At 34.5% G+C, this 17097-nt stretch overlaps 1 protein-coding gene across 3 annotated transcripts in view; it reads right to left on the bottom strand.

The window, feature by feature from the left end:
• Nucleotides 1-17097, bottom strand: part of specc1lb (sperm antigen with calponin homology and coiled-coil domains 1-like b) — a 45926-nt gene that overhangs the window by 2582 nt on the left and 26247 nt on the right. For 2 of the 3 annotated variants that reach the window (XM_048165557.1, XM_048165555.1), the window contains exons 11-15: nucleotides 16870-16959; nucleotides 14377-14524; nucleotides 13231-13333; nucleotides 2314-2430; nucleotides 2086-2145 (exon numbers count right to left, since the gene is read on the bottom strand). In XM_048165557.1, the coding sequence (XP_048021514.1) occupies nucleotides 2086-2145; nucleotides 2314-2430; nucleotides 13231-13333; nucleotides 14377-14524; nucleotides 16870-16959 (518 nt within the window). The remainder of the gene's footprint in view (nucleotides 1-2085; nucleotides 2146-2313; nucleotides 2431-13230; nucleotides 13334-14376; nucleotides 14525-16869; nucleotides 16960-17097) is intronic. The other variant, XM_048165556.1, reaches the window with a different exon arrangement.

Genomic DNA, 17097 nt, shown 5'->3' with positions numbered 1-17097 from the left:
GCTGGATTCGCGAGACCACTAGATTTGCCTGTCCGACGTTGTTTTCCTTGTTTTTTTGTGTTTTTAATGGCTAAGTGGTTATATTTTGTCCAGTTTAATTGTGTTTATTTCTATGCCATACTTTATTTTGCTGTAGCCTACAGACAAAGTTAAAGGTCCCGTTCTTCGTGATCCCACGTTTCAAACTTTAGTTAGTGTGTAATGTTGTTGTTAGAGTATAAATAAAATCTGTAAAATTTTAAAGCTCAAAGTTCAATGCAAAGCGAGATATTTTATTTAACAGAAGTCGCCTACATCGAACGGCCAGTTTGGACTACATCCCTCTACTTCCTTCTTTAATGACGTCACTAAAACAGTTTTTAGACTAACCTCCACCCACAGGAATACACAAGAGTTGCGTTTGTAGAGTGTGTTTGTCGCCATGTCGTCGAAACGCTGTTATTTTCATCCCGCAGTCCAATCACCGGGTCTGATTCTGGCTCAAATTGATATTGTAAACATGTCTTTAATTTTACCCTAACACTGAGCGCATGCATCTCCACGTTATGGTAAGAGGCATGACCTTTCCGGGCAAGGTTCGCTAAGCTGCTGTCGAATCACAACACAGGAACCGCTGGCACAATCAGAACTCGTTACGTATTTCTGAAGGAGGGACTTCATAGAACAAGGAAGTCATCAGCCCGTTTTTATGACAGTGGAAACAGCGGTATACAGATAAGTAAATTATGTGAAAAATACTGTGTTTTTTTACACGCGAAACATGAACATGTTATATTGCACACTATAAACACAATCAAAGCTTCAAAAAACGGGACCTTTAATACACTTTAAAGTCCAGTTATGGATGACAAGGACAACATTTTTTTTTTAAGTATTTCCAACTTTGAATTTCTTGTCAATTTCTGGCCTCCTAGTGATGTAAAATATGAGCGGGAGTTTACACAGGGTGACTATTTTGACTTTATTTTGTATTTGAGCTGCGCGGCATCCGTCAAAAAGACTTGGCGCCTATCTTTAGCGAAGCGGCATGGCGAGTCGCAGATGGTGTAAACACAAGCATTGACTAAAGTGGCTGCGGATCAGCTCCGGTAGCCTCGTCGCAGCTGTAATGCCGTAATAAGTGGTTATGATGGTTGGATGTGCTTTTTTGGACTCCAAAATCAGGAGCGCTATTCACTACCATTATAAATCTTGGAAGATCAAGGATATTTTTTTAATATAACTCTGATTGTGATTGTCTGAAAGAAAACAGTCATATACACCTAGGCTTGAGGGTGAATAAATCATGGGATAATTTTCATTTTTGGGTGAACTATCCCTTTAAGAAAGACTGAAATTAACAACATGCATTTTAATAACATTCCTGTGAGGAATGACTAAGTTAGTTGTAAACAAGCGGGCTATGACAATAAAACATCCATAAATCAAGAGGATCATTGAGGCTTATGAAGTCTTCATAGGATATTTTTTTTCTCAATATAAGAAGGGGAAGTGATGTCATACTTGCATAATTGCACTAAGCAATTAGTATTTACTAACAGGATGGCAAAATTGGAATACATCTACTAATGTTGAGGGAAATTCAAAGCAAAAGGAGACAGATTTGTAGCTTACGGAGATCATTTCATTTGTTTACAACAGAATTTCATTAGGAAAGGTAAAAAAAAAAAAAAAGCACCTGGAGACATGGAGAACACATGCCTCCTCTGATAAGACACACACATTTAAAAACTACACAAATGCCGTATTTATTTGATCAAAGATACAATAAAAAGAGAAATATTGTAAAATATTATTAGAACTTAAAATAAAAGGTTTTCTATTTTAATATAGCTTAAAATGTAATTTATTCCTGTTATGACAAAGCAGAATTTTCACCAATCTTCAGTCACATGATCCTTCAGAAATCATTCTAATATGCTAATTTGGTTCTCAAAAACATTTATTATTATAATCAATGTTATAGCAGTTGTGCTGTTGTAACTATTATACATTTTCTTCAAGATTCTGAATATATATTAGGCTTTGAGACATTGTAATATGATGCATATCTGAATTAGCTGTGACGTTCATATTAAAACTCACCAGTGTTGATTTAATTCCCACGCTTTCTGCTGCCTGGAAGGCTAAAGTGAAATTTCGCCTCTGCAAACGACAACCAGGAAGAATAGATGTCAATAAATGAATTTTTTATGCTAAATGGTATTGAAGAACACAACATATAGAGTGAATTCAGGAAAATTGGGCCACATTAGGACAAAAGTGGTCCGACTGACCTGAATTCACCCATCTTATGTGTATGCGCGTACAGACCTTGTCCTGGCTGCTGAGCTCGTGGTAAGGGATATGTGCTGGTAGATAGGTGTGAAGAATGGCACAGAAAGCGAGCCCATCATTCCAGCTGCTGCTGAAGTTGGTGATGTCAATGTTCTGTGTTTGTGTGGAGGGGGAGAGAAAGATCAATAATTACAATTTCAGTAGATGAACTGAGGGGATTGGGTGCATGATTCAGAGGGACTGATGAAGCAGTGAATCTTTCGGTGTTCCTGTGACATTATGGTTGTAGTTAAGAGCCATAACTGTAAATCTCGTCACAAATAATGTCTTTTTTCAATGTTTACAGAAACATTGGCAAACACTGCTTTTCATACAGTTAAAACACACCTCCCTTATTTGGAGATGTGCAGATTCAACAAAGTGTATGTTGACCAAAAACCTTACCTTGCTACATTTGTTACATTACACTTAAGCATTACATTGTTTGTTTAGTAAATATTTTTGAGTGCATCCAGCCACCGATAAGACCATATTACTGAGAATGTACATTTTACAATGTTTAAAATCACCATGAAATCAAAATGGACATTTTTATGGATATTTTATGGCAGTATTTATTATAAATGATTTAACTGTGCACATCATTTTTTTTAATTCACGTGCCCCCGTAATCTTTAAATTAAAAGTAACATCCCCTCCTTGTGGAGTAACATCTTTTCTCTGATTATGCGTTTACTGGCGCGTGGGCGGGACAACCTGTCACTCACATGACATCACAGCAATAGCAAACCACAACCATTAAATCAATTTTCAATGGACAAAATCATGTTTTTCTTGTTCGAGAAGCCGGTACACTTGGATATACATGAGTGAAATGTATTCTGGGTAAACTGTTATGCAACCAAATATTTTATCAGACACTTTCACAAAAAGTAACTTTCATGCTGTTCAGAGATCAGCGTTCACTTACTTATTCACAGGCCAATGTATTCACATTCACTGAGACCAGCGTTGGAATGTCAGTTCTTGATATCAACAATTGAATTGCTACTAGTAAAAATGTTCATTTTTGATATCTGAAAATGTATTTCTGATATCAATATCATTTCAGATATCTAAAATAGCTTTCTTACTACTAACAATCACATTCATGATATCAGAAACTAACATTGTCACTAGTGAAAATCAAATTATTGATATCAAAAATTAACATTTTTACTAGTACCAATTCAATTTTTGATATCAAGAACTGACATTTCAACTAGTGACAACTGAATTATTGATATCAAAGATTATTATTTTTACTAGTAAGAATTGTATTTCTGATATGTGAAATTGGAATTTCAACTAGTAAGAAATCAGTTCTTGATATCAACAATTGAATTTGAATGGCAGCCTATGGTGACATTTCACTAGTGAAAATACAATTACAGATATCAAGAATTCTAGTTTATACTAGTGGAAATATAATTCTTGATATCAAGAATTAGCATTTTAACTAGTGAAAATTGAATTGTTGATATCAAGAATTCATATCTTGAGAATGAATAAAAGTCAAAACGGCTTGCCATACTTATTCACATTCACAGACTGACAGTCTCGCCTCATGCTGAAGTATTTGTTCAACAGCCCTGCTTATCTACATCAACATACTTCACACATGCTTTAATCCATACACGGAAGAAGCCATTCGACTGATTGCAGGACATTTATGGTTTTGTTGTGACCGGGAAAGAGGGTTTGCGTTCATTATTTGCGTCAGCATTTGTACAACTATTGCTCTCCTTTTCAGATCTACAGCTCTCACGTGTTTCATTCACATAATATACACTACTGTTCAAAAGTCAATAAGATATTTTTTTTTAATACTTTTGTTCAGCAAGGAATCATTAAAGGGTTAGTTCACCCAAAAATGAAAATAATGTCATTTATAAATCATCCTCATGTCGTTCCAAACCCGTAAGACCTTCGATCATCTTCAGAACACAAATTAAGATATTTTTGATGAAATCCGATGGCTCAGTGAGGCCTCCATTGAGAGCAAAGCCACTAAAACGCTCAAGATCCATAAAGGTACTAAAAACATATTTAAAACAGTTCATGTGAATACAATGGTTCAACCTTAATATTATAAAGCGACGAGAATACTTTTTGTACGCCAAAAAAACGAAATAACGACTTTTCATCTCGTGATGGCTGATTTCAAAACACTGCTTCTGAGCTTTATGAATCTTTTGTTTCAAATCAGTGATTCGGTTCTCCTATCAAACGGCTAAACTGCTGAAATCATGTGACTTTTGTGCTCCAAACCACTGATTCGATTCGTAAAGCTCTGAAGCAGTGTTTTGAAATCAGCCATCACTAGATATTATTGAAAAGTCGCTATTTTGTTTTTTTTGGCGCACAAAAAAGTATTATTGTCGCTTTATAATATTAAGGTTGAACCACTGTAGTCACATGAACTGTTTTAAATAATTTTTTAGTACCTTTATGGATCTTAAGAAGTTCAGTGGCTTTGCTCTCAATAGAGGCCTCACTGAGCCATCAGATTTCATCAAAAATATCTTAATTTGTGTTCTGAAGATGAACAAAGGTCTTACAGGTGTAGAACGACATGAAGGTGAGTAATTAATGACAGAATTTTCATTTTTGGGTGAACTAACCCTTTAAATTGATCAAAAGTGACAACAGAGACCTTTACATTGTTACAAAAAATATTCTATTTCTTTCTATTATGATGTTCTTTTGAACTTTCTATTCATCAAAGAATCCTGAAGTGAATTACAGTATCCACAAAAACATTAAGCAGCACATCTATTTTCAAAATGGATAATAATATGAACTAGAAGCTAAAGTTCGTAAACAATCTTTGATGTTGGCTTGAGAAAGCCTTAATGGGCAGCCTCAGAAAAAAGAGCCAAAGCACACGTCTGTTTGGTGTTCTGGAGCTGGCCCCGCCACAAAATAAATAAATAAATAATTTATTTTGATGATCGGTTAATCTATCGATTCTTTTATAGATTAATCTATTGATTATTTTCACTTTATGTTAGGTGTCTTTAACTACTATGTAGTAACATTTAATTAATCATTAATCATTCAAATTAATCATTTATTTATTTGTTTTTACATTGTACTTATATTTTTTTAAAAATACCTGCATGTATCTACAGCTTTAGTTAATGTCTATAATTACATAAGGACACCTAATATAAAGTGTGGTGTTGGTGGATCCAAATGGTCAATATTAATATTCATGCATTTTTATTAATATTTATGTTAATCGTTTATGGCTTATGATTGATCAGTTTTACTTTTGATTTCATATATTTATGTACTTCTACTTATATATATATATATATATATATATGTTAATTCTCATCATATTTTCAAGTATTTACTTGTTATTGTACCCTTATGGTTATTCTTATTTTATATTTAAGAGTATGTATGCTTGTTCAATTGTTCTTCAAGTGTTCCGATGTGACAGGTCACGCTGACACGTTTGTACTCATTTGAATTCGATCAAAATATGTCTGTTATTATTCCTGCTGACATTTAACAGTGTAAGATTTGCAAAATTCCCTAAGGGTTAAAACAACTATTTTTGACACTGGACCAGTCGATGACGTAATGGGTGAAATCATTTAACCTTTATTTTAACAAAAAAACATCAGATTGAGTGGGTTGGGAATTTCCTTGTATGCTTATGGTATAATATGGACTGAGTTGTTGATAATTTAGCTTTTTCCCTCCTTTGCTCTCCTGGGCTTCTGCTTCTTCTCTCTTATCTGCAAATGTTTTAATTCTTTTTTGATCTTCATCTATTAGATACAATACTCTGGATTTTACAATACTCTAAATTTATTATTAAAGGATTAGTCCACTTTTAAATAAACTTTTCCTGATAATTTACTTACCCCCATGTCATCCAAGATGTCCATATCTTTCTTTCTTCAGTTGAAAAGAAATTAAAGTTTTTGATGAAAACATTCAAGGATTTTTTTCCATATAGTGGACTTCAATGGGCACCAAACAGTTGAAGGTCAAAATTAGTTTCACTGCAGCTTCAAATTGTTCTACACGATCCCAGTCGAGAAATAAGGGTCTTATCTAGTGAAACAATCACTAATTTTCAAAAAAAAAAAAAATTATACATATTAACCAGAAATGCTCATCTTGAACTAGCTCTCTTCTTCTTCTTCTCTATTAGAATTCCGGCAGTGTAGACGCTGCTAAGTGTATTACTGCCCTCCACAGGCCAAAGTTTGAACTAATTGTTATATACTATTGAACTAGCATATTGCATATAAAAATTAGTTCAAACTTTGACCAGTGTCTACACTGCCGGAATTCTAATAGAGAAGAAGAAGAGAGCTAGTTCAAGATGAGCATTTATGGTTAAAACTTTCAATTTTTTTCAGAAAATGAGCGATGGTTTCACTAGATAAGACCCTTATTTCTCATCTGGGATCGTGTAGAACAATTTGAATCTGCAGTGAAACTAATTTTGACCTCCAACTGTTTGGTGCCCATTGAAGTCCACTATATGGAAAAAAATCCTGGAATGTTTTCATCAAAAACCTTCATTTCTTTTCGACTGAAGAAAGAAAGACATGGACATCTTGGATGACATGGGGGTGAGTAAATTATCAGGAAAAGTTTATTTAAAAGTGGACTAATCCTTTAACTATTGACTACTCCTTTATGATGGTTATTTTACCTTTTGGTTTTATTAAATATTTTCATTATCGATTAAAGTTTGCGTGTGAGGCTAAATTTAATTGTAATGAATAAATATTTTTTCATCAACATTATCATCAGCCTGGATCTCAATCTCTCAAGTTTTTGCATCAAGTGTGACCTTTTTTTCCCTTCATTTAATCTATCTATTTTTTTTCCTGAGTAGTCAATTATAGTGCCTTGCCAGTATAACCTTAGTTTACCTACTAACTATAATTTGTCATTAATCTTTAAATGTTTTATTTGAACATTTTTTCATAAGATTTACAAATAATAATAATAAGAATAATAATCCCAACAGCAAATCAGCATATTAGAATGATTTCTAAAGGATCATGTGACACTGAAGACTGGAGTAATGATGCTGAAAATTCAGCTTTGCATCACAGGAATAACTTATATTTTAAAATATTCCAATAGAAAACGGTTATTTTAAATCGTAATAACATTTCTCAGTATTACCATTTTTACTGCATTTTTGCATCCTTGATGAACATAACAGACTTAAAAAAAAAAAAAAAAAAAAAAAAACATTTGAATGGTAATGCAGGTGCAATAATTAAGGTAAAGAGTTACAATAAAGCAAGGCTAGCAAGTATCACTAACTAGTGTTTTTTTGTATTATTTCAGTTTTTTAATCCTTTGTCTTGTTTGTTATATCTGGAATCCAGAATGAAATGCGTAGGATGTACGGTGGCAATTTACTGGAACTGATATTTGTTCACCCGTTCATTTGATGTGTATTCAAGAGTTCCCAAAAGAAACAAAAGCACCCTTTCAGATTAGACTATCACCCACTTCCTCTAGCAAAAACGGACCCTAGATTGTAAAGAAAGAGTAACAACCTTTATCAGATGTGGCAGGCCAGTGTAACCGTGCTAAGGGATGGCGTAAATTGGCAGAGAGCACGCTCGACTTTCTGGTAACCCATAGAGAGCGGATTGGAAGGAAGTGATGAGCTCATCATGAGAGGGAGGAAGAGACCAAGGCCTGTGGAGCACCAAAGTGGTCTCACACTGATAATGATGCTCTGCTTTTTATCCAGAGATCTGTGATAGCACACTGACCACCAACATAAAAAGACACTGGCTTTAGTTATTATACAGTGTCACTATAAACTATCTGGACATTTAAGCTACAATCAAAGATGTATGAACATCATTGTATTTAAATATCAAAATATAAATTAAAAAACATAAAAGAAATAGTAACACTTTACCATAAGGATAAATTTGTTAACATTTGTTAACATTAGTTGCATTAGGTATAATGACAACGATAACAATGGAAAGTACTTTTACCACATTTATTAATCTAGGTTAATTTATACAACTTGGGTTAATTTATCAAAAGTGACAGTGAAGATATTTATAAAAAGTCACTATTTCAAATAAATCCTGTTCTTTTGAACTTTCTATATATTAAATAATCCTGGGGGAAAAAAAATCATGGTTCCAACATATATATTAAGCAGCACAACTGTTTTCAACTGTGATGATAATAAGAAATATTTCTTGAGCAGCAAATCAACATATTAGAATGATTTATGAAGGATCATGTGACAATAAAGACTGGGGCAATGATGCTGAAAATTCAGCTTTGATATCACAGGTATAAAGTACTTTTTAAAGGTGCCCTAGAACTTTTTAAAAAAAAAAAAGATGTAATATAAGTCTAAGATGTCCCCTGAATGTGTCTGTGAAGTTTCAGCTCAAAATACCCCATAGATGTTTTTTAAATTCATTTTTTTAACTGCCTATTTTGGGGCCGATTCAGGGTGTGTGGCCCTTTAAATCTTGTGCTCCACGCCCCAAGAGCTCGCGCTTGCCTTAAACAACATAAAAAAAGTTCACACAGCTAATATAACCCTCAAAATGGATCTTTACAAAGTGTTCATCATGCAGTATGTCTAATCGCGTAAGTACAGTGTTTATTTTGATGTTTACATTTGATTCTGAATGAGTTTGATATAGTGCTCTGTGGCTAAAGCTAACATTACACACTGTTGGAGAGATTTATAAAGAATGAAGTTGTGTTTATGAATTATACAGACTGCAAGTGTTTAAAAATGAAAATAGCGACGGCTCTTGTCTCTGTGAATACAGTAAGAAACAATGGTAACTTTAATCACATTTAACAGTACATTAGCAACATGCTAACGAAACATTTAGAAAGACAATTTACAAATATCACTAAAAATATCATGATATCATGAATCATGTCAGTTATTATTGCTCCATCTGCCATTTTTCGCTATTGTCCTTGCTTGCTTACCTAGTCTGATGATTCAGCTGTGCACATCCAGACGTGTAATCCCATGTTGGGAACATGGGCTGGCATATGCAAATATTGGGGGCGTACACCCCGACTGTTACGTAACAGTCGGTGTTATGTTGAGATTCGCCTGTTCTTCGGAGGTCTTTTAAATAAATGAGATTTATATAAGAAGGAGGAAACAATGGAGTTTGAGATTCACTGTATGTCATTTCCATGTACTGAACTCTTGTTATTTAACTATGCCAAGGTAAATTCAATTTTTGAATCTAGGGCACCTTTAAAATATATTAAATGTAAGTGTCAAATGCAAGTGATGAAATACACCTCTGGTTACTCTCCTAAAACACATGTGTGAACTTGAGAGTAACTGACTTCATAAATACAATAAGACCAGGAACATGTACTGAGGAAGTAAATAAAGGTCAGTTTTGTTTTCACTTTTACTGTAGATTCCTTAAAGCAAAAGTTCACCCAAAAATGAAAATTCTGTCATCATTTACTCACCTTAAAGTTCATCTAAACCTGCATGAAGTTCTTTCTTCTGCTGAGCACAAAAGAAGATATTTTGAAGAATGTCGGTAATCAAACAATTGATGGACCTCATTGACATTTTTCTTCTATACTATGGAAGTCAATGAGGTCCATCAACTGTTTGATTACCAACATTCTTCAAAATATCTTCTTTTGTGTTACAGATCTTCATATAGGTTTAGAACAACTTTTGGAACAAGAATTTTGGGTGAACTATCCCTTTAAATCCCATTGTAGCCAGTTATGTGTACAAACTCAAGCCATGTTGTTTGCAGCCAAACAAACGTCAGCACAACAAAACTGTGTGAAGAGACAGGGTTACGAAGACATCAAGACATCCTTTCCGTGTCCTCTCTCGTTTGTGTGCGAGTGTTCAAAGTGAGCAGCTAATGAAAAGAGGTCTTCTGTGCAAAAACAGGAAGGCCCAGGGGAGAGAGCATTAGGCTAATCACATTGAAAACAGAGAAACAGAAGCCCGCCCGCTCGCTGCGCTCTCTGCAAAAAGTGCACTCCAAGTAAAGCCAGGCCGCTTGTAATGAACACATTAGAGTTGTAGTGAAAAATGGCTTTTATCCACTACTGGACATAACCATCAATCACACGCACGCTTACAGAGAGACAGACAAAGATGTAGAGAGAAAGGAGGAGACAGAGACTGTTGGGTTATGGGAGTATGGTGTCAAAAAGAACTACCAAAACTGAAAAGGAGAAAGTTGTATTTGTACTGAGGCGATAAAATGAACAAAAAATCCAAACCGCAAATTTCAGAATCTATAAAATAAAAATAAAAAACACAACTTTAAATCACAAGGTCATCAAAATCACAAATCTGTGCCCACAAGGGTTCTATGCTCTGATTGGCTGAGAGGTTTTCTGTTTGCGACATGAAGCAGGAGAAATGTAGCACACTTCCTGGCTTGAGGGAAACCATGGTAACATCATGGTCCAAAACCCTCTCTGAATGGTAAACAATTTGTATGCTTGACGGCAGAAGAGTCATTGTGATAGAAGACAAATTTGTGGATTATGCATGGTCACGTTCTGTTTAAAAATCAAACGCACTAAAACAAGAATACCTGAATGCTGATAACTGTGAAATTGGCAAGTGAATTGAAGAAGTTTAAGCTATATTGAAATAATGAAACTATTTCAATTGTTTAACAAGATGAGACCACATTAATATTTTCAAAAATTTATAAACAAAGTTTGGAGTTTTGAAAACTCTAATGTGCAAAAAGGTCAGAAAAAAAAAAAAAAGTATGTAAAGGCCTATATTAAACTGCATTTTGAAGCACTTTCACCATTTCACAAGTGAATATCTTTGGCACTGTATGTGTGTGTGTGTGTATGTGTGTGTGCTTGTTTTTATGATTTATGAGGACACAAATTTCTATAATGACATGGGTATTACTACAGAAGAGGATTAGGGCCAAGCAATAATAAAAAAATAAAACCATCCCGAGATTAAAGTTGTTAAATTTCGAGAAAAAACTTGTTAAATTTAGAGAAAAAAGTCGAAATAAAATGTTGAGAATAAACTTGTTAAATTACGAGAAAAAACTAGTTGAATTTCGAGAAAAAAGTCGAGATAAAATGTTGAGAATAAACTCGTTAAATTACGAGAAAAAACTCGTTGAATTTCGAGAAAAAAGTCGAGATAAAATGTTGAGAATAAACTTGTTAAATTACGAGAAAAAACTCGTTAAATTACGAGAAAAAAGTCGTTAGATTATGAGAACAAATTTGTTAAATTATGAGAAAAAAGTCGTTAAATTTCGAGAAAAAAAGTCGAGATAAAATGTTGAGAATAACGTCATAAAATTACGAGAAAAAAAGTCGTTAAATTATGAGAACAATTTTTATTCTGAACATTTTATCTCGACTTTTTTCTCGAAATTTAACAACTTTAATCTCGAGATGGTTTTATTTTTTTATTATTGCTTGGCCCTAATCCTCTTCCATAGTATTACACTGGTATTATGACGCAAACATGAAATATTAGGACATTTCATGAGCTTTAAAAACATACTAAACAATGTTTTATTAAAAAAAAAAAAATGTAAAAATGCATAATGCTTTCTGTGATGGGTAGGTTTAGGGGTAGTGTAGGGGGATAGAATGTACAGTTTGTACAGTAAAAAAAACATTACGCCTATGGAATGTCCTCACTTTGATAGCAAAACAAACCTGTGTGTCTGTGTGCATACATTATCATTCATACATATCATTCATAATTTTTGTTTTTTAATTTTGAAATTCTCTAATGCTCACTAAGGCTGCACTTATTTAATCAAAAATACAGTAAAAACAGTAATATTGTGAAGTATTATTACAACTTTTAAAACTTTTAGAAGTTTTCTATTTTAATACATTTTAAAATGTCATTTATTTCTGCGAATTCTTCATTCTTCCGTGTCACATGATCCTTCAGAAATCATTCTAATATGCTGATTTGGTGCTCAAGAAACATTTCTTCTTATTATTATCAATGTTGAAAACAGTTGTGCAGGTTAATATTTTTGTTGAAACTGATTTTTTTAGGATTCTTTTATAAATAGAAAGATCATAAAGAAAAAACAGCATTTGAAACATTCATTTTTGTGACAATGTCGGTTACATTTAAAAATTGAATGCATCTTTGCTGAATAGAAGTATTCATTTCATTTCATATGATAAAAAAATAAAATAAAAAATAAAATAAAATAAAATCCGTACTGACCCCAAACTTTTTGGATGGTAGTGCATATACACTGCTCTCCAATTTGTGGTCATCACTTGTGTGTGAGTGTGTGTGTGTACATACGTGTTTTCGTGATTTATGAGGCCGAATTTGTATAATGACATGGGTATTACACTGGTATTATGACGTAAACATGAAATATGAGGACATTTCATGAGTCCTCATATTTGAAATAGCCTTAAAAACATACTAAACAATGTTTTATTAAAAATATAAAAATGCATAATGTTTTCTGTGATGGGTAGGTTTAGGGGTAGTGTAGGGGGATAGAATGTACAGTTTGTACAGTATAAAAACCATTACGCCTATGGAATGTCCTCACTTTGATAGCAAAACAAACCTGTGTGTGTGTGTGTGTGTGTGTGTGTGTGTGTGAGAGAGAGAGAGTTTTGTTTGTTCATCTCAGGCCAATATACCGTATATTATTAATAGGGGTACATATATAATTTCATGTTATGACTGACAACCAATATGATGATCAATCGTATAAATACAGATATTTATTCATTTTATAATAACATGTCTAATATTTGCCTAATCAGACCAATATTAAAAAAGAAGCTAAAATTAGCTCATACCAGTATGGTCATCAATATATATTGTGCATGACTATTAATATCCCAAGTGACTCAAAGAAATGTAGATACAAAAAGAACATGTACCTGATAACCCTCAGTCTTCTTCTGGCACCACCTGAGCAGAGCGTTCCTCTTGGATCCTCCATATTCCCTGGCTAATGCAGACAGAGGGTCCTTCCTTTCCTCTCTGGAAAGACATCAATCACCTTAACAGCACAGTTCCTTTGTATTACACTCAACTTTAATAGCAAAAATGATCCTTCAATTTTTTGAGTGGAAATTCTACCAAGCTGCATTGACCTGATAGATGCCCCAACTTTCTTAAGATCTTTCTGGCACTGTAATGATTTATAAATTGATCAATGATTCTGTATTGTAAAACAGATAACCTGACTCAAAGAAGGAAGCAATTATAAAGGTTTATAATATGAAAGAAAGGCACACAGAAATGCCAACTCACTGACCTGAAGTGTGTAATTATTTTAAAATTTGCAGTAATTAGCTAATTGACAATAAATGGCACACAACCTTTAATGACTCCATCTTTAGGTCAGATATGACACTATATAATAATAATAATAATAATAATAATAATAAAAGATAAAATGAAAAATAAAACTTTTTTCCTCAAGCATAAATGTCTAGTTTCAACCCTTTCACTTGATTTGGATTTAATTGACACTATATAAAAATAATAAAGCAACAAAAATATTAATTATAATATATACATAACAAAAATAAATAAATATTATATTATATTATATTATTAATTAAATATTTAAATAATTAAACATTCATATTTTGCCTCCATGCACAAATGTCCAGTTTCAACCAGCCAGCACTTGAGATAAACCAGCTACCATCAGAAGTCGGTTCTAGCTGGATTTTTCCAGCAAGGAAGTTAATGCTACGACCAGAAGGAAATGCTCTGATAATAAAGGAAAGTGCAGAATGATTCGTCTTCTTCCAATGGCCTATTCAAAAGCCACGGTGGACCCACGGTCAGGTTTCAGGACAGGTAAACGAATGACATCCATTATCGAAACACTGGCCTGTCAACACCGCAGTGAGCAGACAGAGACAGAGATAGAGTGTGAAACAGAGAGACATCTGGCAAACATGACAGCGAGAAAGAGTCTTTTAGAAAGTCAACAAAAGAAGAGCCAGAGAAGAGATGAAACATAAAAGAAATGGAGGCAAACAGACAAACAAGGAAAGTCCGCCTCTTACCGTAAACGTCCTCGTGTGGTTGGTGTGACGGAGGCGGTCGGGGAGGATGAGTTTGAAGACATAGAAAGCTGGGGAGATGATGAGCCCAACATTGATGTGTCCGTCACTGACAAATCTCTCTTTAACTCATCGCTGCTTCTGCCAGAAACTGACAAGGACATTATGATAAATATTATACCTTGAATACCTGTTAAAAGGGTAGTTCATCCAGACATAAAAATTCTGTCATCAATTACTCACCCTTATGTCATTCCAAATCCATAAAACTTTCATTCATCTTTGGAACACAAATGAAAATATTTTTAATGAAATCTGAGAGATTTCTGTCCCTCCATTTGTTCACCCAAAACTTTGACGCTACAAAATGTTCATAAAAAGATCACAAATGAGGTTCATTCTCATGTGTCACGGAGCACGTTTGAGCTTCAGCAAAAACCAATGAAGTTTGTTCTCACGCGCCAAGCAAGTACGGTTGAGCTTCTGTTTGTGTTCGCTGATCAATGTTTATATGTGAATAAAAGCCCAAATTAAATCTGTTCGTCATATAAAGCAATCAAGTATCTTGGATTAAGCCATTTATTTGATTTACAGTTAGGTCCATATATATTTGGACACAGGCACAATTTTCATACTTTTGGCTCTGTATGCCACCAGAATAAAATGAAAATCAAAAAACCAAGATGCATTTGAAGGGCAGACTTTCAGCTTTAATTCAAAGCGTTGAAAAAAAATATCAAGTTAAAGGTTCAGGAACTGCAATCATTTTTATGCACAGTCCCCCCATTTTCAGGGGCTCAAATGTAATTGGACAAATGAATATAATCTTAAATAAAATGTTCATTTTTAATATTTTGTTGAAAATCCTTTGCAGGCAATGACTGCCTGAAGTCTGGAGCCCATGGACATCACCAGAGACTGGGTTTCCTCCTTTCTGATGCTTTGCCAGGCCTTAACTGCAGCTGTCTTCAGTTGTTGTTTGTTTGCGGGTCTTTTTGCCTTTAGTTTTGCCTTCAGCAAGTGAAATGCATGTTCAATTGGGTTGAGATCAGGTGACTCGGCCATTGCAGAATATTCCATTTCTTTTCCTTAAAAAACTCCTGGGTTGCTTTTGCAGTGTGTTTTGGATCATTGTCCATCTGTACTGTGAAATGCCGTCCAATCAACTTTGCTGCATTTGGCTTAATCTGGGCAGACAGTATATCTCTATACACTTTAGAATTCATCCGGCTGCTTCTGTCTTCTGTCACGTCATCAATAAACACCAGTGACCCAGTGCCACTGGAAGCCATGCATGCCCATGCCATTACACTGCCTCCACCATGTTTTACAGATGACGTTGTATGCTTTGGATCATGAGCTGTTCCAAGCCTTCTCCATACTTTTCTCTTCCCGTCATTCTGGTACAGGTTGATCTTAGTTTCATCCGTCCAAAGAATGCTTTTCCAGAACTGGTCAGGCTTTTTTAGATGTTTTTTGGCAAAGTCTAATCTGGCCTTTCTATTCTTGAGGCTTATGAATGGTTTGCACCTTGTGGTGAACCCTCTGTATTTGCTCTCGTGAAGTCTTCTCTTGATTGTAGACTTTGACAATGACACGCCTACCTCCTGGAGAGTGTCCTTCACTTGGCTGGATGTTGTGAATGGGTTTTTCTTTACCATGGAGAGGATCCTGCGATCATCTACTACTGTTGTCTTCCGTGGACGGCCAGGCCTTTTTATGTTGCTGAGCTCACCATTGCATTCTTTTTTTTCTCAGAATGTACCAAACTGTGGATCTGGCCACTCCTAATGTTCCTGCTATCTCTCTGATGGATTTGTTTTGTTTTTGAAGCCTAATGATGGCCTGCTTGACTTGCATGGAGAGCTCTTTTGAACGCATGATGTAGGTTCACAGCAACAGATTCCAAATGCAAATACCACACTTAGAATCAACTCCAGACCTTTTACCTGCTTAATTGATGAAGAAATAATGAAGGAATAGCCTACACCTGTCCATGAAACAGCTTTTGATTCAATTGTCCAATTACATTTGAGCCCCTGAAAATGGGGGGACTGTGCATAAAAATGATCGTAGTTCCTGAACCTTTTACTTGATTTTTTTTTTCAACCCCTTGAATTAAAGCTGAAAGTCTGCTCTTCAAATGCATCTTGGTTTTTTTGATTTTCATTTTATTCTGTTGGCACACAGAGCCAAAAGTATGAAAATTGTGCCTGTGTCCAAATATATATGGACCTAACTGTATATGGATTTTTTTTACGATCACTTTATGAAAGTTTTGAACCATCAGAGTTTTTTGTGACTAGACATTCAATGGAGGGACAAGAATTAAAAATATCTTTATTTGTGTCCAAAAGATGAACAAAAGTCTTACAGGTTTGGAACGACATGATGAAAGACTTTCATTTTTAGGTGTACTATCCCTTTAAGTGAGTAACTGTATAGTCGAGTACTTGACTAGTTGTTGCAGAACGAGTAGTCAAGGTCTAATCATACCCGATATGGATTTATTCGTGTCCATGTTTGTCACCCTCTGGAGGCCGCAGCCGGGGCGCGTTACAGGTGAGGTCCGGAGGAGGTGGTCTGCTATTGGATTACATGAAATCACATATACAATCATGAAAAAGAATAAAAGGCTTTATGCGGCATGACTAAGCTTGTGCTCTTCTAAAATAAATATCCTGCTTCCTTCTCAAAGCTTGGCACACAATCTCTGGTCATTAA

Source organism: Megalobrama amblycephala, linkage group LG18, assembly GCF_018812025.1.
Source record: "Megalobrama amblycephala isolate DHTTF-2021 linkage group LG18, ASM1881202v1, whole genome shotgun sequence".
Taxonomy (NCBI): Eukaryota; Metazoa; Chordata; class Actinopteri; order Cypriniformes; family Xenocyprididae; genus Megalobrama; species Megalobrama amblycephala.
The sequence above is the reverse complement of the archived record's forward strand: the minus strand, read 5'-3'. Positions and strand labels throughout refer to the sequence as shown.